The sequence below is a fragment of the Panthera tigris genome, chromosome D4, assembly GCF_018350195.1.
Source record: "Panthera tigris isolate Pti1 chromosome D4, P.tigris_Pti1_mat1.1, whole genome shotgun sequence".
NCBI classification, from domain to species: domain Eukaryota; kingdom Metazoa; phylum Chordata; class Mammalia; order Carnivora; family Felidae; genus Panthera; species Panthera tigris.
In genome coordinates, this window is record NC_056672.1 from 57,508,932 (window position 1) to 57,530,837 (window position 21,906).

General features: G+C 43.1%; 1 protein-coding gene across 5 annotated transcripts in view; it reads right to left on the minus strand.

The window, feature by feature from the left end:
- GNE (glucosamine (UDP-N-acetyl)-2-epimerase/N-acetylmannosamine kinase) overlaps positions 1 to 21,678 on the minus strand; it is a 70,234-nt gene extending 48,556 nt beyond the window's left edge. For 3 of the 5 annotated variants that reach the window (XM_042965326.1, XM_042965322.1, XM_042965321.1), the window contains exon 1: positions 4,863 to 4,997. In XM_042965326.1, coding sequence (XP_042821260.1) covers positions 4,863 to 4,913 — 51 coding nt within the window. In that variant the 5' untranslated portion in view covers positions 4,914 to 4,997. Of the gene's footprint in view, positions 1 to 4,862; positions 4,998 to 20,045; positions 20,368 to 21,536 lie in introns of those variants that run through there. The other 2 variants (XM_042965327.1, XM_042965324.1) reach the window with 1 other exon arrangement.
- Between the last annotated feature and the right edge of the window lie 228 nt (positions 21,679 to 21,906).

Genomic DNA, 21,906 nt, shown 5'->3' on the forward strand with positions numbered 1-21,906 from the left:
TGTGCCTCTACCTGCTCACCCAGCCTGTGTTCCCTTGCTTTTGTAATCTGTCCTGCACATTACCGCCTGGTCAATCCCCCCTTAAAGGACTGCTTTCATGAAGTCATTTCTTTGCTTAAGAAAAACTTCAGTGGCTCCCCATTCCCTGCTAGGCAAGGTGTGCCTAGGACATCAACTTTGGCTTTGAAGGTCCCCCAGAATCACACCCTGACCTCTTCCTGCAACCCACATTTTGTCCTACCCAAATCCTTTTGTCCTGAACAGATCCTTCTCTGCCTCACTTTGTGTCATTGCCCACAATGAGAAGGCCATCATCCCTCCTGCTACTTACATGCCTACTCATGCTTCAGGTCCTATCTCTGTTTTAAAACCTAATCGCGGGGCGCCTGGGTGGCTCAGTTGGTTAGGCATCCGACTTCGGCCCAGGTCATGATCTCGCAGTTCGTGAGTTCGAGCCCCGCGTCGGGCTCTGTGCTGACCGCTTGGAGCCTGGAGCCTGTTTCGGATTCTGTGTCTCCCTCTCTCTCTGCCCCTCCCCTGCTCATGCTCACACTCTGTCTCTGTCAAAAATAAATAAACTTAAAAAAAAAAACAAATTTAAAAAAAATAAAAAAAATAAATAAAACCTAATCGGAACACCCTATCCCAAAATAATCTCTTCTTCTTCTTCTAAATGCCTGTAGCATTTGTCTTGATTACTCATTTCACACTTAATTACCTGGTATCTTTGAATGTATATATTTATGACTGTAAAATAATGGATCTGATCTTTTATAAGGAACCTAAGAAAATCGGTCACTTTAGTTACTCACTCTCTATGTCCTATTTTTCTCATCAGATCAGAAATTCCTTGAAGTTTGTTCTGTTGGGTATGTTTGTCTCCCTGATAGTTCCTTGAACCATGACTTATGTAAGAAATGCAATCTGGGGGGTGCCCGGGTGAGCTTCCGACTTCAGCTCAGGTCATGATCTCATGGTTCGTGAGTTCAAGCCCCGCATCGGGCTCTGTGCTTATAGCTCGGAGCCTGGAGCCTGCTTCAGATTCTGAGTCTCCCTCTCTCTGCCCCTCCCCACCTTGCGCTATTTCTCTCTCTCTCTCAAAAATACATAAACGTTAAAAAAAAAAAACCTTTTAAAAGAAATACAATCTGGGGCGCCTGGGTGGCTCAGTCAGTTAGGTGTCCAACTCTTTTTTTTTATTTATTTATTTTTTTTATTTTTTAATATATGAAATTTACTGTCAAATTGGTTTCCATACAACACCCAGTGCTCATCCCAAAAGGTGCCCTCCTCAATACCCATCACCCACCCTGCCCTCCCTCCCACCCCCCATCAACCCTCAGTTTGTTCTCAGTTTTTAACAGTCTCTTATGCTTTAGGTGTCCAACTCTTGATTTAGGCTCAAGAGACTGTGAGATGATCTCACAGTCATCAGGCTGTGCGGTGATGACATGAAGCCTTCTTGGGATTCTCTCTCCCTCTCTCTCTGCCCCTCCTCCACTCGTGGGTGCACCCATACACGCACTCTTTCTCCCTCTCACAAAATAAAGAAATAAACATTTTAAAAAAGAAATACAATCTAATAAGCATTGAGTGAAATGGGGGGATCCTATCTCCTATCAAAGAGTCATTGCCAGTCAGCTGGCTGGCTCAGTCGGTACAGCATGTGACTCTTGATCTTAGAGTTGTAAGTTTGAGCCCTATGTTGGATGTAAAGATTACTTGAAAGAAATAAAATCTTAAAAAAAAAAAAAAAGTCGTTGCCATCCCTGTTCCTTTCTCTATGGCTAGTCCATGTCACTTGGATTCAACTTCCCCATCTCCCCTCCTCCGGCACCCAAGCTTATGATCTTACTAGTACAGCACCGATGCTCGGACTTTACAGGGGATTCAGTGTAAAAAAGCATGGTGAGTTGAAGAGCAGGGGAAACTTAATGGTGTTATACGCTGGATGTGGAGGCAGAAAGCAACGAGATGCAGCTAAGATATGGGGTAAAGCCAGGTCAGCGAGGGCCTTGTAGGATGTCTTGCTGAGGAGGTCAGCCTTTCTTTCTCCTCGCTAGAACGGGCAGGTTTTGTAAATCAGGGGAGTGATGTGAACAGATTTGCTTAATTACAATTGTGGAAGATGGGTCAGGAAGAGGGGGAAGGACTAGAAGAAGGCGGACCAGTCAGGAATCCTATTTCAGGACCCGAATTAAGGTGGTGGTGTGGGAATTAAGAGGATAGAATCAAAAGAATGTGGAGAAAGCACGGACCGAACTTGATGGCAGAGAGGAGATGGGAGGCCTGATGATGTAAGAGAACGACTGAGGTTTCTATTTCAAGCAGCTGGGTGGCCAGCAGAGCCGTTCGAAACAGAGAAGGAACAGGTTCTGGGATGGGCTGGAGGCGGTGATAAGATAGGATCTCTGATTTGGATATGTTGAATTTACAGTGCCTAAAGGGCATTTTCCTTTGATTGGGGACCTGGAGAATGATATGGGTCAGAGATACCTATTGTGATATGCATAATTCATCCAACAAAATTCGAATCTATTTTGAAATACACCGCCCCCGGCACACTCTCAGCCCAAGGCACCCAACTACATTTCTTGTTCTACCTGTTTCGCAGGGGTTTTTAATGCCCCTGATGCCCAGCCCAGTTTGTTATACTTTTACTCCTGGCCGGTTCAGCTCGCTTTTTCTAATATTCTACATATAACAGTTTTCTAAGTCCTAGAGGATTAGACTCTTAGACATTATCAGGGTATAAAACTCTGTGGAGACCCAGAGACTTCAGTGTGTTGTGTGCTATGTCAAACATTCAGTGGTGTTTTCCTGGCCGGTTCCCTCTTTCCCCACTCATTTTTTCCGATTGCCCGGGCCCTTAGTCTTTTCTGCCTTTCGGCGGCCCTTCTCTTAACCCCTTCTTTACACTTGTGGTCACTGCCTCATTCTTCCAACTTTGTGCTTCCCAGGCTTCCATGACACCTGATTTCCTGCCCACCCGCAACCTCTCTGGCTGCTATCCTTCCTCAAACCGCTAACCCCCAAAGCCCTATGGAATTCCCTTCTTAGCTTACATTCATCTCACTTCCCTATACACCTAAGGTGACCTCATCCACCTACATGGCCTCACAAACTAGCATTTTAAGTTTTTGCTAAATGTGAACCTCCAGCCCGGTCTTCTCAGTCCAAACCCAAATAACCAACTCCTTTCAGGACATCTGCGTTTGGCTGTGTTCCACCGGCACTTCAAATCCACTTGCCCAAAAGAAAGTCTCTTCTCCTCCATAAACTTGGGCTTTCTCTACTCTAATTCTCCGTGAAGGGTATCATCCTCCACCCAGTAACTGGGAGGCTTCTTCGACTCCTGCCCCATTAGCTCTCAAATTCACTCTGTCATGAAATCCTATTAATTTTACATTTTAGACGGGCATCTTTCGAGAAGAGAGCATGGTGTGGTTGAACATAATAAGGGGGGGACAATAACATGTAAAGGAGGCTAGCGTGACAGGAGAAAAGTTTTGTTGAGGAATACTGGAAAATATGGGTGTAGTATTAAGGGAAAGAGTATCTTGAAAGGGAGCTTGGAAACTACATAAAGTATTTCAGAGTTGATGTGGTTGTAGAACCACCAGACATTAGGCAGATGGGTGAAATGGTAATTTCAAGGCACATCAAAAAAAAAAAATCAGTTCCATGAAAAATGGGAGTCAGAACAACCATTACCTTTGTAACTAAAGACAACCATTTCTTAGATTTCATTGAAGACATGACAGGGGAAAAAAAAAAAAAAACCTAAGAAGTTCCAACTCAGAACTCAGAAAATCTGACCTTGAGCCTAAACATAAGTGCAACTGCTACAAAAAAATAAAGATAATAAATTCTCAGTGAGGAAGGCAAATTGAAATTAGGCATTAATGATACATAGCTGGAAGTCGACTGTGTTGACAATAATTGCAAGAATGATGTTATTTGATTGAAAACTGCTCATAAACCATTCCTTAACTGTAGATGATCTTTATTTTTTTTAAATATTTTATTCTTTTAAGTAATCTCTATACCCAATGTAGAGCTTGAATTCCCAGCCCTGAGACCAAGAATCGCATGCTTTACAGACTCAATCATCCAGGTGCCCCTATGTGATCTTAAAAACAAACTAATATATATACATATATATATATATATATATATATATATATAGTTGTTGTTGTTGTTGTTGTTTAATCACCAAATTGAAATGTGATGATAATTCCTAAAACATCTGGATTTCCATACACCTCAATAAAAAATTGAAGTTAAATAAGTTACATTATAATATACTACAGTATATGACATAGATATATTTTGATAAACATGGTAATTTCCATTATCATTGGATACTAATTAACTCAGAGTAAACACACTCTTCTCCCCCATGTGGTTAGTCAAAAGTTAAATAATTGGGGGAGAAAGGAGTATCAGCTGGGCCCCTCTATGCATCATGTACCAAAAACAAAGGAGAAAGTAAAAATAGTTGCAACAAACATCACACTTTGGGAAATAAACTGCATTTATGAAGCAGAGTTTCATAAAGTAAAAGCAAACCCACTTTATCTGATGAAGACATTAGGAATCTGAGGGAAAGAGTTCATTTTCAGCTCAGTTTAGAAATGCTAAGGAGACTGGGGATTTCAGCACAGTAACTGAGAAATAAATAGGAACCACAGAATGACTAACCTGAGTTAGCAGTAAAAAGAAGACATTAGGAAAAAAAAAAAAAAAGATGGCTGGGACAGACTTAAAACCAAAGCTCTCCTCTTCTTCCTTGTAATGTCCTCATTTTTTCTGACTGCAATTTTCATGATGAAGCTCTATCCAATTGCCAAATTACTTACATGAGGTCCTTGAAAACATAACTTCCAGTGAGGATACACATTGATTTCCATCCCGGAGCAAAAAGCTTTGTAGCACAAGCTCTGGACCTGGTGTTGTTCAAATTAATGAACAGGGCAGCTGTTTGTTCTCTTGGCTTAGCTGCCACAGAACAGTCATTAATAGGCATCTGAACTACAGACTAAATCTTGAGCCCCGCCTCTCTGAAAAGGAAGACCAAAAAAAAAAAAAAAAAAAAAAAAAAAGATTCTAAATTCTTCCTGTATTCCTGGACAGTAGCTTGAAAGTATGAGAACAGTCAGTGTCTGTTACTTCTCTGTCTCTACCATTTGATTCTAGGTTCCACTGGAAAAAGTATTTTCTTCTGAGTTTATTGAAGGTAGAAACAAAAATCTATCAGAATCCCAACTGATGTACTTCTTGAGCAAAGGAATAAAGCAAAGAACTTAAACTAAAGTTAAATTAAAACTAAAATAATTTAAAAATTTAATTGAAACATTAAACTAAAATTCAAGGAGGGTTTCAAGGTTTTTAATAGTCACAGACCTCGACAGATTTAGAATCCTTAGTTTCATGAGATTGAAGGAAAAATCAGTACTGTTACATTTTATTTAAGCTAGTTAGAATAGAAAATTATTGCAACATTTTATCAAGGATGTACCTTGCACTTTTGGTGCTCAGGGACCCTTGCAGCCAGATTGGTGGCAAAGGGTATAGGCTGATCATCTGCTTATTTCCATTTCATTGGTGTGTGTTCATTTGAACACATCACCAGCCTAGCCTTATCTACTACACAACTTTACATTCTACTTTGGAATACTTTATATCGCTGTTTTTAAAACCAATGAACAGGGGTGCCGGGGTGGCTCAGCCAATTGGGCTTCCAACTTCAGCTCAGGCCATGATCTCATGGTTTGTGAGTTCGAGCCTCGTGTCAGACTCTGTGCTGACAACTCAGAGCCTGGAGCCTGCTTCAGACTCTGTGTCTTCCTCTCTCTCTGTCCTTCCCCTGCTCATACTCTGTCTCTCTCAAAAATAAATAAGCATTTATTTTTAGTTGGTTCAGTCGGTTAAGCGGCTGACTTCAGCTCAGGTCATGATCTCGCAGTCTGTGAGTTCGAGCCCTGCCATCAGCACAGAGCCTGGAGCCTGCTTCCAATTCTGTGTCTCCCTCTCTCTCTGGCCCTCCCCTGCTTGCTCTCTGTCTCTGTCTCTGTCTCTCCCAAAGATAATAAACATTTAAAAAATTTTAAAAATAAACATTTAAAAAAAATTTTTTAAAAAACAATGAACAGTGGGAAGCATATACACTAGCATAGGCTAGCACATTTACTGAACCAGTGCAAGCTAGCACAAATCAAAAATGAAATTGGTTTTAGGGCGCCTGGGTGGCTCAGTCGGTTAAGCCTCCTACTTCGGCTCAGGTCATGATCTCACGGTTTGTGAGTTCGAGCCCCACATCGGGCTCAGTACTGTCAGCTCGGAGCCTGGAGCCTGCTTCGGATTCCGCGTCTCCTTCTCTCTCTGCCCCTCCCCCACTTGTGTTCTGTCTCTCTCTGTCTCTCAAAATTAAATAAATGTAAAAAAAAAAATTAAAAAAAAAGAAATTGGTTTAAAGACTCCCAATCAAACAAATAAGATCAGAAATGAAAGAGAAGAAATAACAACCAATACCACAGAACTACAAAAGATTATAAGAGACTATTAAAAAAAAAACTTTTTTAGAGAGACTATTACGAAAAATTATACACCAACAAATTGGAAAATCTAGAAGAAATACAGAAATCCCTAGAAACATATAACCTCCCAAAACTGAATCAGGAAGACACCAAAAATTCAAACAGATCAATTAGCAATGAAATAGAATTAGTAATCAAAAAACTATCAACAAACTAAAGTCCATGACCAGATGGCTTCAGACATGAATTCTACCAAACATTTAAAGAAGAGTTAATACCTTTTCTTCCCAAACGATTCCAAAAGATAGAGAGAAAGGAAAGGTCCCAAATTCATTCTACAAGGCTGGCATTACCTTAATAGCAAAACCAGACGAAGACGCTACAAAAAAAGAAAACTATAGATGAACACAGATGCAAAAGTCCTCATCAAAATATTAGCAAACTGAATCCAATGATACATTAAAAAAATCATTCACCATGATCGAGTGGGATTTATTCCCAGGATGCAAGGCTGGTTCAATATTCACAAATCAACCAATGTGATACACCACATTAACAAGAGGAAGAATAAAAACCATATAACCATTTCAGTAGATGCAGAAAAAGCCTTTGACAAAGTACAATATCTACCATAAGAAAAACTCACAACAAAGTAGGATTAGAGAGAACATAGCTCAACATAATAAAGGCCATATATGAAAGACCCACAGCTAACATCATTCTCAGTGGGTAACAAGAGAACTTTCCCCCTAAGATCAGGAACAAGACAAGGATATCCACTCTTACCACTTTTATTCAGCATAGTACTGAAAATCCTAGTCAGAGTAATCAGACAACAAAAAGAAATAAAAGGCATCCAAATTGGTGAGGAAGAAGTAAAGCTCTCACTATTTGCAGATGACATGATACCATATATGGAAAATCCTGAAGATGCCACCAAAAACCACTAGAACTGGTAAATGAATTCAGTGAAGTTGCAGGATACAAAATCACCGTAAGAAATGTGTTGCATTCGGGGTGCCTGGGTGGCTCAGTAGGTTGAGCGTCAGACTTCGGCTCAGGTCACGATCTCACGGGTCGTGAGTTTGAGCCCCGTGTCGGGCTCTGTGCTGACAGCTCAGAGCCTGGAGCCTGCCTCAGATTCTGTGTCTCCCTCTTGTTCTGCCCCTCCCCCCCACTCTCTCTCTCTCTCAAACATAAATAAACATTTTTTTTAATTAAAAAAAAAGAAATGTGTTGCATTCCTACACACTAATGATGAAGCAGCAGAAAGTGAAATTAAGAAAACAGTCCCATTTACAATTGAACCAAAAACAATAAAAATATCTAGAAATAAACTTAACAAAAGAGGTGAAAGACCTATACTCTGAAAACTATAGTAACACTGATGAAAGAAATGCAAGACAATGCAAAGAAATGGAAAGACCTTCCATGCTCATGAGTTGGAAGAACAAATATTGTTGCAATGTCAATATTATCCGAGGCAATCTACACGTTTAATGCAATGCCTATCAAAATACCCACTGTTCACAAAACTAGAACAAATAATCTTAAAATTTGTATGGAACCACAAAAGACCCCAAATAGCTAAAGCAATCATGTAAAAGAACAGAACTGTAAGCAACACAATCCCAGATTTCAAGATACACTACAAAGCTGTAGTAAGCACAACAGTATGTATTGGCAGAAAAATAGACACATAAATCAATGGAACAGAATAGAGAGTCCAGAAATAAACCCGTGATTATATGGTCAATTAATCTATGACAAAGGAGGCAAGAATAAACAATGGGGAAAAGGTAGTCCTTCAACAAATAGTGCTAGAAAACTGGACAGCTACAAGCAAAAGAATGAAACTACCACTTTCTTATACCACACACAAAAATAAACTCAAAATGGATTAAGGACCTAAATATGAAACTTGAAACCATAAAATTTCTAGAAGAAAACATAGGGAGTAATCTCTTCGACATTGGCAATAGAAACATTTTTCTAGATATGTCTCCTTTGGCAAGGGAAACAAAAGCAAAATTAAACTGTTGGGACTACACCAAAGTAGAAAGCTTTTGTGCAGTGAAGGAAACTATCAATAAAACAAAAAGGCAACCTACTGAATGGGAGAAAATGTTTACAAATGCTATATCCAATAAGGGGTTAATATTCAAAAAATAGAAAGAACTTACACAGCACCAAAAAAAAAAAAAATCCAAATAATCCAGTTAAAAATGGGCAGGAGACACTAACAGTAGACATTTTTCCAAAGACATACGATGGCCAATAGACACATGAAAAGATGCTCAACATCACTCATCATCAGGGAAATGCAAGTCAAAACCACAATCCAATATCTCACATCTGTCAGAATGGCTAAAATCAAAAACACAAGAAATAGCAAGTGTTGGCGAGGATGTGGAGATAAACGAACTCTTGTGCACTGTTGGTGGGAATGCAAGCCGGTGCAGCCAACAAAAATAATGAAAAAAAGTTTGCAGAAAAAAATGAGGTGAAGAACTTACAGATATGAAAACAATCTATAAAACTACAGTAATTATAACAATGCAGTACTGGAGTGGGAATTTATTTATCTAATAAATTAATGAAAGAGGATAGAGTCCAAAAATTTATCTGTGTACTCATGGGATTTTAGCATATGGTAAAGGCAGAATTTCTAAATAGTGGGAAAATGAAAGAGTATTCAGAAAGAGGAGCACCTGGGTGGCTCAGTTGGTTAATCATCCAACTTTGGCTCAGGTCATGATCTCGGGGTTCATGAGTTCGAGCCCCACATCAGGCTTTGTGCTGACAGCTCAGAGCCTGGAGCCTGCTTCGGATTCTGTGCATCTTCCTCTCTCTCTGCCCCTCCCCTGCTCACACTGTCTGTCTCTCTCAAAAATAAACATTAAAAAAAGAAAGAAAGAAATAGTACTGGCACAATAAAAGAGCCACAAGAACAAAAAATGAAGTGAATTCCTACCCCATACCATACTCAGAAATAAATCCAGACTGATTCAAGACCTACATTATGGAAGCACTAAAAGAAAACACAGGGCAGTATCTTTGTAACCATGGGATGAAAAAGAATCAGTATTCATAAGCAAAAACAGATTTTATTAAATAGAAATTCAAAACTCCTCATAGTAAATGACTAGAAAACACATCTGTAACATATACCATAGACAATGCTTAACTGTAATATATAGAATTTCTATAAATACAGGATTAAAAATAAGGCTAATAGACAAAAAAGAGTAGAAACACAGATAATTCTTAGAAGAAGAAACACAAATATTCCAGTAAATATTTGATGGGGTACCTAAGTGGTTTAGTCGGTTAAGCTTCCAACTCTTGATTTTGTCTGAGGTTGTGATCCCAGGGTCATGGGATCCAACCCCAAGTCAGGCTTCATGTTGACCCTACTTAAGATTCCTTCTCTCTCCCTCTGCCCCTCTCCCGTGCTTGTACTCTCTCTCTCTCTCCGAAATAAAATTAAAAGAATAAAAATAATTGAAAAAACTTAAAAAAAAAAAACTAACAAAACCCACAAATATTCAAGTAAATACTTGAAAAGATCTTCAACCTCACTAGTTCTCAGGGAAACATAAATGAAAAAAAAGACAGAGTAATTATCTTTTGCCTATCAAATCTTCCAAAGCTAAATTGATTTGGGGACACCTACGTGGCTTAGTTAGTGGATCATTCAACTCTTGATTTCAGCTCAAGTCATGGTTCCAAGGGCTTGGGATTGAGCACCCCATCAGGCTCTGGGCTGAGCATGGAGCCTGCATAAGATTCTTTCTCTCTCCTTCTGCCCCTCTTCTCTACTCATGTGGTCTCTCTAAAATAAAAAATAAAATGAAATAAAATGATTCGATAATATATAATGATGGCAATGATGTTGGCAGAACAAGAACTTTCATTCTCTGCTAAGAGTATAAATGGTTGCATCCTTCCTGGGGAACAATTTGGCAATATCTATCCATTTTTTTTAAAGTTCATTTATTTATTTTGAGAGAGAGAGAGAGAGAGAGAGCGCACGCGTGCATGCTTGAGCAGGGGAGGGGCAGAGAGAGGAGAGAGAGAATTCCGAGCTGGCTCCTTGCTGTCATCGCGGAGCACGACGAGGGGATCGAACTCACCAACCATGAGATCTTGACCTGAGCTGAAACCAAAAGTCCATCAATTAGCCAGCTGAGCTACCTAAGCACCTCATCATCTAGCGGTATTTTTAATTTTAATATATATACTATTTGATTAATCACTGCCACTTCTACTCATCTATTACACCTATGTACCTGCAAATGCATACAAAGATACTTGTACAATCATGATCATTGTACCTTTTAAATAAACTGGAGATACCCTAAATAACTCTAATAAGAGACTAGGTAAATAAATGTAGAATATCCATACTATAAAATACCATGTAATTGTTAAAAGGAACACGTATGTCTGCACAGTGAAGGAAACAATCAGCAAAACTAAAAGGCAACTGACAGAATGGGAGAAGATATTTGCAAATGACATATCAGATAAAGGGTTAGTATCCAAAATCTATAAAGAACTTATCAAACTCAACACCCAAAAAATGAATAATCCAGGGGCGCCTGGGTGGCTCAGTCGGTTGAATGTCCAACATCGGCTCAGGTCATGATCTCGCGGTCCGTGAGTTCGAGCCCTGCATCTGGCTCTGTGCTGACGGCTGAGAGCCTGGATCCTGCTTCTGCCTCTGTGTCTCCCTCTCTCTCTGGCCCTCCCCCGTTCATGCTCTGTCTCTCTGTGTCTCAAAAATAAATAAACATTTTTAAAAAATGAATAATCCAGTGAAGAAATGGGCAAAGACATGAATAGACACTTCTCCAAAGAAGACATCCAGATGGCCAACCAACACATGAAAAAATCCTCAACATCACTCATCATCAGGGAAATACAAATCAAAACCACATTGAGATACCACCTCACACCTGTCAGAATGGCTAACATTAACAACTCAGGCAACAACAGATGTTGGCGAGGGTGAGGAGAAAGAGGAGCTCTTTTGCACTGCTGATGGGAATGCAGCCACTCTGGAAAACAATATGGAGGTTCCTCAAAAAATTAAAAATAGAACTTCCCTACGACCCAACAATTGCACTACTAGGTATTTATCCAAGGGATACAGGTGTGCTATTTCGAAGGGATACATGCACCCCCATGTTTATAGCAGCGCTATCAACAATAGCCAAAGTATGGAAAGAGCCCAAATGTCCATCGATGGATGAATGGATAAAGAAGATGTGGTATACATATACAATAGAGTATTACTCAGCAATCAAAAAGAATGATTTTGCCGTTTGCGACTACGTGGATGGAACTAGAGGGTATCATGCTAAACGAAATTAGTCAGTCAGAGAAAGACAAATATCATATGACTTCACTCATATGAGGACTTTAAGAGACAAAACAGATGAACATAAGGGAAGGGAAGCAAAAATAATATAAAAACAGAGAGGGGAACAAAACATAAGAGACTCTTAAATATGGAGAACAAACAGAGGGTTACTGGAGGGGTGTGGGAGGGGGGATGGACTAAATGGGTAAGGGGCATTAGGGAATCTACTCCTGAAATCATTGTTGCACTACATGCTAACTTGGATGTAAATTAAAAAATAAATTAATTAATCTGAAAAAAAAAAAAAAGGAACACACGTGGAACACTTCTAGGACACACTGTTAAATGAAAAAAGAGTATCAGGGATGCCTGGGTAGCTCAGTCGGATAAGCATTAGACTTTCGATCTCAGCTCAGGTCTTTATCTCAGGGGCATGAGTTCAAGCCCCAAATTAGGCTTTATACCGGGCATGCAGCCTACTTGAAAAGAAAAGGAAAGAAAAGATAAGGAAAGAAAAGAAAAAAGAACATCAAAACTATATGAATAGTATGATCCCATGTATGTAAAAAAGAAATCTAAACTATATTCTATAAACTTGATAGTCATGTATACATATGTCAATAACTATTGTAGTCACGAAATCACATTTTATTTCCAAAGCAATGTAACATTCAAAAAAGCACAATTCAAATAGGATTTCCAGTCTTCATTTAAACCTATTATAGATTTATAAAATTCAGATAGTATTTACTATTTAATTATTTTAGTATTATGATACACTCGACTATTCTTTTTCCTCTCTTTTTTGCTTTTCCATATAAATTTTAGGATCAACTTGTGAAGTTTCATGAGAAACCCAACTGGGATTTTTTTTGGCTTAATTAATTTTTAAGTTTTTTCTGTCCCTGTATACTGAAAGCTCTTTGATGAAAAGAGGCCATGTCTGTCTTGTTCTCACTGTGCTCCTAGCACCGAACCCAGTGCCTGAAGTACAGTAAGTACTCAATAAATATTTGTAGAATGCTTGGATGGATGAATGAATGAATGAATGACCTATAATAGCATAATTACTCAACATAAAATGTTTTGCGGGAGTTTAAATTTTTATCTTCACTGTATAGTTAATTACAGGAAGAAGTTTTAGTCTATAGTTAAATAATTTACTGGTTTGTAAACAAGAGAAATGTACTTCTCACAGTTCTGGGACTGAAAGTCTGAGCTCAGGGTACCAACATAGCTACGTTCTGGTGAAAGCCAGCACTGTCCTAATTCTTCTAATCCCTGAGGGCCCCACCCTCACGATCTCATCTAATCCGAACTACCTCCCGAAGGTCCCATCTCCTACCATCACGTTTGGGGGGTGCGGTTTCAACATATGAGTTTTGGGGGAGACACAAACATTTGGTCTCTAAGAATGCCTCATAAGATGGGCCCCCTTCTCCCCTGCCCCGTCAACATGGGGAGGCTATAGGAGTGAAATAAATGATATGGCACAGTTAGGCAGAAGAAGGCTGGAGCTGAATTTCTCAGAAATTCATCAAAGAATTCATCAAAGATTTCTTTGATGAAATTTCTCAAGCTCTTTGATAAAAGAGGCCATGTCTGTCTTGTTCTCACTGCGCTCCTAGCACCTAACCCAGTGCCTGAAGTTCTCATCTTTCTCATCTACTCTTGACTCACGGTCGTTCTCAAGGGATGCAGTTCCATCCCCAAGGGGGTATATTTTTTAAATGGAGCTGGGAGGGCCTGGGTGGCTCATTCAGTTAAGCATCTGACTCTTGGTTTGGGCTCAGGTCATGATCTTACGGTTCATGGGATTGAGGCTCGTGTCGGGCTCCGCGCTGACCGTGTGGAGCCTGCTTGGGATTCTCTCTCTCCCTGTCTCTGCCCCTCCGCTGTGCATGCTTGCACACACTCTCTCCCTCTCTCTGTCTCTCTCAAAATAAATAAATAAACTTAAAACAATGTGTGTGGAGGAGGGGTGTTATTTTCCACTGTCACAAGGGGGAGTGGGTGCTTTTGGTTTTCACTGGGTGAGAACTTTTGTCAATGCCAGAAACTCTCTTGCCCAACAAGAAATTTTCCTGTCCCAAAAGGCAGGACCATTCCCACTGGGAAATTCTGCTGAAGTATTACGCCCACTCTGTTTTCACCACATGTAGAAAGCTTAAGGAATTTGTACTTATATAGAAAATAACAGAATTGTCTTCTGCCATTTCGTCGGGACATTCAAGGGTGTCATGCCTCACGAGTCTCCCCCCCCTCCAGGCACAGAAATTCCTAGTTAACCATTATATGTTGACAGATTATGAAGCAAGCCATGGTTTGAATTTAAAAGCAGTGTTGCAATCAGAGAAACCAGCTAGGCCACCAAAGAGGATTTTTAAATAACTCAATTTTTTTTTCTTACATTTGCCAAAAATGACTAAGGGTATACAAAACCCTCAGCAACACTCTTCCATTAAATCTCCACACTTCATTCCCAACTATTTCCTCACATCCAGTCTGTTCCTCTTCACTTACCTAAAACCTCTCGGGGAAAAAAAGTCCTCCTCTCCCCTCCCTCCTTTTCCAGTCTCTGTCACGAAGGCTCAGCCGTGAGGGCTAAAACTGAAAGAATGTTCTCGTCGCTGGCTTGCAGGCTGGGGTCTGCAAGTCAGATGGCTCAGCTGTGAACAGAGTAACTCTCCTACATCTGCCTTTTGGTCTCTCTGATTATCAAGTACACACAAGGCTGAGGATGAGCCCGACTGGGTAAAGATACAACAAGCCACTTTTGGGGGGCCAGCTCCCCTGGTCTTCGTCCCACACACCAGAAAGGACAATACAGAAGCCAGCTGGCTGCTTCTGTAGAGAGGTAGGACACCCGCTTTTGAAGACCCCATTCTGGGCTGTAGCTGAGCAGTTTAATGCTCTGAAGGTCTATTTTGAGGGGACTGAGGCAGAAGGCCCCTCACCGCATCAGAACCTAGAAGGTCTTAAGAAATCATGTCACCAGGGGCGCCTGAGTGGCTCAGTCGGTTAAGTGTCCCACTCTCGGTTTTGGCTCAGGTCATGATCTCAGAGTATCGTGGGCTTGAGCCCGGCGTCGGGCTCTGTGCTGGCAGTGTGGAAACTGCTTGGGATCCTCTCCCTCTCTCTCTCTGCCCCTCCTCCACTCACCCTGTCTCTGTCTCTCTCAAAATAAATAAATAAAGCTTAAAAAAAAAAAAAAAGAAATCATGTCAAGATATCCTCCCAGAGAAGTTGGGGAGGGGAGAGATGGCCCACAAGCCTCCCATCCCCTCATGTTAAGGTGCCTTTAAACATAAACACACATAAAACAAGGTTTTCTATTGATCCATTGACAAAAACGTTGTGACCAGAGACGTGCAGGAACATAACCTTACATTTCCCTTGGGAGCAATAGTATTCACTGATTCAGTATCCACAGCCACCTCATAGAACATGACTACTGCAAGTAACGAGAACAGGCTACATTATTGTGAATATAGGGGTATAGTTTGGGCTTCACACACAGCCCTGGCAAGTGTCTCAGGGCCCCTCTCCCTTCCCCAGGGTCCCCAGACCATACTTTGAGAACCACCGCTCGGGGTATGCTATGGCACTTCCGGTAGACTGTAAACTCCATTAGGGTTGGCCACAGCCGTTTTCTTCATCTTTGTGCTTCCAAAATCTTGTATAATGCCAGGCACATAGTAGACACTCAGCAAGTAGGTAAATAGTGAGTTCAATGAAAGTGAGATAATTTCTGCTATAATTACCCCCATGATTTCTGATATAAATGGGGGTAAGAGTGCTAAAAAAAAAAAAAATGCTGAGAAAGACAAGAATGGTCTCTTTGGTGCTGAAGGTCAGTTCAGTCTTAATCTTCATGATTTTATGTCTAGCGTAGATTATTTGATTGATCCAAAGTAAATAAACATGGGGTGCCTGGGTGGCTCAATCGGTTGAGCGTCCAACTTCAGCTCAGGTCATGATCTCACGGTTCCTGGTTTGAGCCCCGCGTCTGGCTCTGTGCTGACAGCTCAGAGCCTGGAGCCTGCTTCGGATTCTGTGTTTCCCTCTCTCTCTGCCCCTCCCCTGTTCACGCTCTGTCTCTCTTTGTCTCTCAAAAATAAATAAAACATTAAACAAAAATTTTAAGTAATTAAACACATTTTGGATTATTTAAAGTGACAACTATATCAAAGATATAAAAGAGAATTTTTTTTTTTAAAGAAAATCAGATGTGGAGAGAGTATACTCTCCCATCCTCAAAGAGTATGATAAATTGATAAATAAATACAAATCTCTACTGATGAAATATCTTGATTATTGAAGTGAGTGGATTTTACAGTGTGAAGTTTTTTTCATGATGCAGGATTTGAAATGAGGCCTGCCTTTATATTTTTCCAGCGGCTGTGGTAACGGTTATGTAAATTTTAACTATTCTAGTTTGGAAAACATACCCTCATTGTTCCCTATCTTTTCTTATACAAACATGCCTGAGCATCGGGTCTGAGGTTTTCATGAAAGAACAATCTCTGACTCCATGGGTGGAAGTCAGCCCATGCCTTACTTTCGTTTGGTACCTGGCTTCTTCCTCAGCAAAGGCCAACAGGTGAAGTGCACATTCCAAAGAGGCTCTACAGTTCCATCGGTCCCGCTGCCCCACACGGGGGTGTGGGGTGTGCTCTTACCCATGGAGACCGAGGAGCAGGCACCTCGCGGATTCCTGGGCCTTGGTGGCCGCGGGCCGCGTTTCCGGAGAGGTGAGAGGGTGGGAAATGACTGAGCTGACAGTAAACCTATGGAGGGTAGGACTTCTGGGGGCATCAGGAGCAGACACACAACACACGCTTGCTGACTTGAGACGGTGACAGCGTGGGGGCCCAAGGCCGAGCAGAGAGCCTGAAAGACACCATCCGCACTATGTCCCAGGAGACGGGCAGTCTGTGAGGCCTGAGGCGGGCAGGCTTGCAGGGCTGGGTGGACAGGAGGTTCGAGGGCACTAGAGGCGAAGGGTCCTGACGTAGGATGGGGGCCTGGACTCAAACCACCCAAGTAGCAGAAGCCGGGAGTAGGAGGGAAGGACTGCTTCTAGCCTTTTCTCACAGGTGGGCAAGTGTGCACGTGATGGACCACAGCAGAGAGATGGGCGAGAGGGAGCCTCTAGCTATTTCCCGGTGGCATTCGTTTCCTATGGCAGCCAACAAGTTACCACAAACTGGGGGCTTAAAACGACGACAAGTATTCCCTCATGGTTCTGGAGGTCAGGAGTCCAAAATGGAGGTGCCGGCAGGGCCACGCCCCCTCCGGAGGTTCGAGGGGAGATTCCTTTGCCTCTTCCAGCTTCTGGGGGCTGTAGATGTGCCTTGGTTTCTTTGGCTGTGGCCACGTCACGCTCACCTCTTGTGCATCTTCACATGACCTTTTCTTCTTCCGTCTTTCGTAAGGATGCTTGTCATTGGATTCAGGGTTTATGTCGGAGGACCCAGGATGTTCTCATCCCAAGATACATAATTACACCTGCAAAGGTTCTTTTTTATCAGTAAGGTAACACTTACTCACTGGTTCCCAGGGTTTGACGTGGACATATCTTTTGAGGGGGTGTGATGGTTAATTTCATGTGTCAGCCTGGCTGGGCCATGGTGCCCAGATATGTGGCCAAAAATTATTCTGGATATTTCTGTGAGGGTGTTTTTGCATGAGATTTACATTTAAATCAGTGGACTTTGAGTAAAGCAGACTGTCTTCCACGATGTGGGTGGGCCTCATCCGATCAGTTGAAGGTCTGAATGGAACAAAAGGCTGACTTCCACCAAGCAGGAGGGAATTCTGCCAGCAGATGGCCTTTAGACTTCATCTACAATATTGGCTCTTCCTGGGCCTCCAGCCTAACTGCCTTTGGACTCAAACAACAACTCTTTACTGAGTCTCCAGCCTCTCAGCCCCTCCCATTGGGGAGGTTTTGGACTTGCCAAGCCTCCACGATCATGTGATCCAATTCATGAAAATAAACGTCTTTAGATATGTATCTATCCGTATATTGTGTATCGGCTCTGTTTCTCTGGAGAACCCTGACTAATCCAGGGGACTACCACTAGATGTACTACACCAATATCCCTTCTGTGACACTGCTTCTCAGACCCGAATAGGCACGTGATTTTGCTCAAGTGCAGATTCTGATTCAGTAGATGTGGAATGAGGCCCAGGATTCCCCATTTCTAACAAGCTTCCGGGTGCTACTGGTCAGGGTGACCAATGTGTCCCAGGACTATCCCAGTTTTAGCGCAGAAATGTCCTTGTCCCCTTGTCCCTCAGCCCCAAGCCAACCGAGTTGGTTGACGACCCTAATACTGGTCCAACGGACCGCACTGTAAGCAGTAAGGAGCTAGAGATCCCTGTGAAGGGGGGACTGTGAAACTTTGAGGCCCTTCAAATATGGGGATGAGTGTAAAAGTATCTTGCCACAGGTAAATCCCTAAGTAGTTCCCAGCATGAGGAGCCATGGGTGGTTGCAAACCTACTGAAGGCTTTCCTTTTCCAGTGCTTGTATTTCTTTTAATTTTCTATCATATCAAGATGAAAGTTTCAGGGGCGCCTGGGTGGCTCAGTCGGTTAAGCGGCCGACTTCGGCTCAGGTCACGATCTCGCAGTCCGTGAGTTCGAGCCCCGCGTCGGGCTCTGTGCTGACAGCTCGGAGCCCGGAGCCTGCTTCAGATTCTGTGTCTCCCTCTCTCTGACCCTCCCCTGTTCATGCTCTGTCTCGCTCTGTCTCAAAAATAAATAAAAACGTTAAAAAAAAAATTTAAAGATGAAAGTTTCAGTCAGCGTGATTTCTTATCACATCCCCCACAGTGGCCTCACCAACGACTTTGTGGAGACAGAGAACCTCCCAAGGAAACTCCCTCATGCTTCCTCCCCTAAGCTGAATGTTTTCTAAACACTGACTCACCCTCTTCTCTGTGCCTGGCAGAGAGTAAAAGGAGCCAGGCGGAGGGGTCAGCCAGAGCTGTGTTTGAATTCTGCCTCTGCCATTTGTAGTTGCTTGATCTTGGGCTTTTCTAAGGTTGATGATACTTCCGAAGGGAGAATATTCAGAAGACTGTTGCCAGGTCGAAGGGGACCTCTATGCAAAATGCACACCCAGCACCTGACACTCAGTGACACTGAGTGTCACTCAGTGAGCTCCTTCCTCTCCCCAGGCCCCGGGCAGAATGGGACACAGGCGCTCGTGGGCGGAGGGCAATGGGAGAGACCGTGTGTCTCAGTCTGATGACTGCCCTATCTGCTTGTAATATTGTTTTACTTTTATTTTTCCTGAAATCAACTTTAAATCAACTCTTTTTTTTTCTTTACTTAACCTTGTACTAGCGAATAATATTTGTGACATCATGGGTTTAACTGACTAATTATATATTTTTCCAACGCACAGATCTTTAAAAGATATGGAGTGACTTTTATGCTTTCCATAGGATTACCATGCCAGTTAATAGATTTTTTTTCCAATACAAATGATAATGAATACATGTAGCCATTCATTTAGCAGATAGTAGAGTTAGAACAGCCTGGCACAAATCTAGGCTCTCAAGCACCCATGCTGAGGCAGTCGGCCCCAGACCCCCCTTGTTCCTGGGACTAAGATCCATGACTTGCCACACTGGTTAGGAGGGTCTGTTATGTGTTTACCAAGAAGCCCAGACAGAGTGCACTCGATCCCAGGCCTTGGGTGGGAGGCTTTCTTGCATTCAAGTTTATTTATTATTATTATTTTTTAAAGGAATCACGACACCCCATGTGGGGCTCCAACTCACAACCCTGAGATCAAGAGTTGCACGCTCTACTGACAGAGCCAGCCAGGCGCTTCCGGGAGGCTTTCTTTTGCCCTTCCACTGCCGCGATGCAGTGGAACGGAGGGAAGTTGAAAGGGCTGGGGGCTGGAAGGTCTATTTGAAGGCCTGAGCATCTTGTTCTTACTTTCTCATCTAAGTCTTCCTTATAGGTAAGGACAATCGACTCAAGCCTGCTGTGTGGGTTTGGCCATCTTCTGGGTGTGTGTGTTCCTCTCTCTTTGCCTTCAGTTCCTCTTTCGGGGCCGTTGCAGAGTAAATTGGCTCAGGGCCACGGCGACTGGGTAAGCAAGCCACACTTACCCTCTTATCTTTTCCTCAGGGTCCTACATCCTTCTCATAACATTGCTTGGAGCTCCAGGTCCATGCGCTGAGATGCCAAGGTTCGGATATGGGGGTGGTTTGGGAGATGCCAGCTCTATGCGAGGCCAAGAGCTCCACCCGGCTTTGTCTGACTGTCAGATGTGCGTGCTGCTTCAACACAACAGACTCTCACCTCAGTCTGATTTTCCAAGGCTCCTCCTTCACTGGGACTGGGGCTTGCTCAATCATCCCCCTGGTCTTTTGCCTTTTCAGTCCCCTCCTCTCCTGACCGGCCTTCCTGTCTGTGTACCAACGTGTCTCTCTAGGACAAAAACAAACACAATCAACCCAAACCAGTTCTCGATACTGTAGCCACTTTGCATGGGGGAGGGGCATCTCCTTCCTTCCTCTCGTGACATAATATTGTGAGAACAGGTTACACTTAGGGTTTCCACTCGCCAGCCACCCGCTCTTCCTTAACTTGTCCAGTCTGCCTTCAGGCCCCACCGCTCTCCTGAAACCGCCATCTGAAAAGTCAGCACCCTTGTCCACCTCGGCAGCCCGTGATGGCGCATTGACCCTCCTTTGGCTGTGGCACCGGGGGGGCCTTGTGTGGTTCCTTTTCAAGGCTTTTCCTGACTCATCTTCTGCCCCCACCCCGGATGAGGGCAGCCAGGGGGCTGTTTTCTGGTCCCTTTCCCTGTCTCCCTGCACTCATCAACTCCCTCAGAGCAGCTCTGGCCGAGCTGCCCTTCCACACAGTGTACCTTCAGCCTTCATGAGACATTTTCTCTCTCATGTTCCATTCTCATGCCCCCTCAGAGCCCAGAACTAAAAATAGAAATGTTGAAAGCCACGTGACAAGGCCTCTGAGAAGGTCATTAGGAAAAACCCGGGGTTTCAGAAAGGAAGCATGATCCACGGGGAGTCAGGTGGTTCAGAAGAACAAGAAGATTCATAACGAATGAGACATAGCAGACCAGCCGCCTTGTTTTCTGTTGACAGGAAGCAAACTAGTCAGCTGCCTGGGGCACTGTGTAGACAGGGGCCTCTGGTTCCACATGGGTGTCAGTCTGAGCCGGTCAGGATAGACCCACTGTCAGGAGGGAGACCCGGGGGTCAGGTGAGAGTGAAGTAAGACCGTTTACCGTAAAGACTTGTGGGTGGGACTTAGGGAGAAGGAAAAGCCCCTGAGGCACCGTGACCATGTCAGAGTGACCCGAGACTCAGGTAAGGTCAGGAAAACAAAGGCCTGAGGAGTGTTCCTGTGACAGCCCGTGGGCAGCCCCCTCCCCTGCTGCTATTCCAGGCTCCTTCAGCACCCCGTAGCCCACCTAGTGCTCTCTGCCGAGACCTGGAGGCCCTTACACGCACTCCTTTTTATCAGACGGTGGCAGAAACCTCTTTCAAAGACATCAGCGGCTTCTCTGCCAGCGGGGAAACAGGTGTCCTGGGGAGGGGTGACAGGTGTTTTCCTAGAGCTGTACTCACGTGTTGCTGGAATGTGAGCCCCAGGTCCTCCCAATGACTTGGGCAGAGCTGCCAGAGTGTAATGAGGGGGTTGGGGCGCCTGGGTGGCTCAGTCCGTTGAGTGTCCGACTTCGGCTCAGGTCATGATCTCGCGGTCCGTGAGTTCGAGCCCCGCGTCGGGCTCTGTGCTGACAGCTCGGAGCCCGGAGCCTGCTTCAGATTCTGTGTCTCCCTCTCTCTCTGACCCTCCCCTGCTCATACTCTGTCTCTCTCTGTCAAAAATAAAATAAACATTAAAAAAAAAAAAAAAAAAAAAAAGAAGAAGCGGGCGGGCCACCCCGTCCACCCCATTACAGCAGTGGTTCCCAGAGCCAGAGAGGACGGGTCGGCT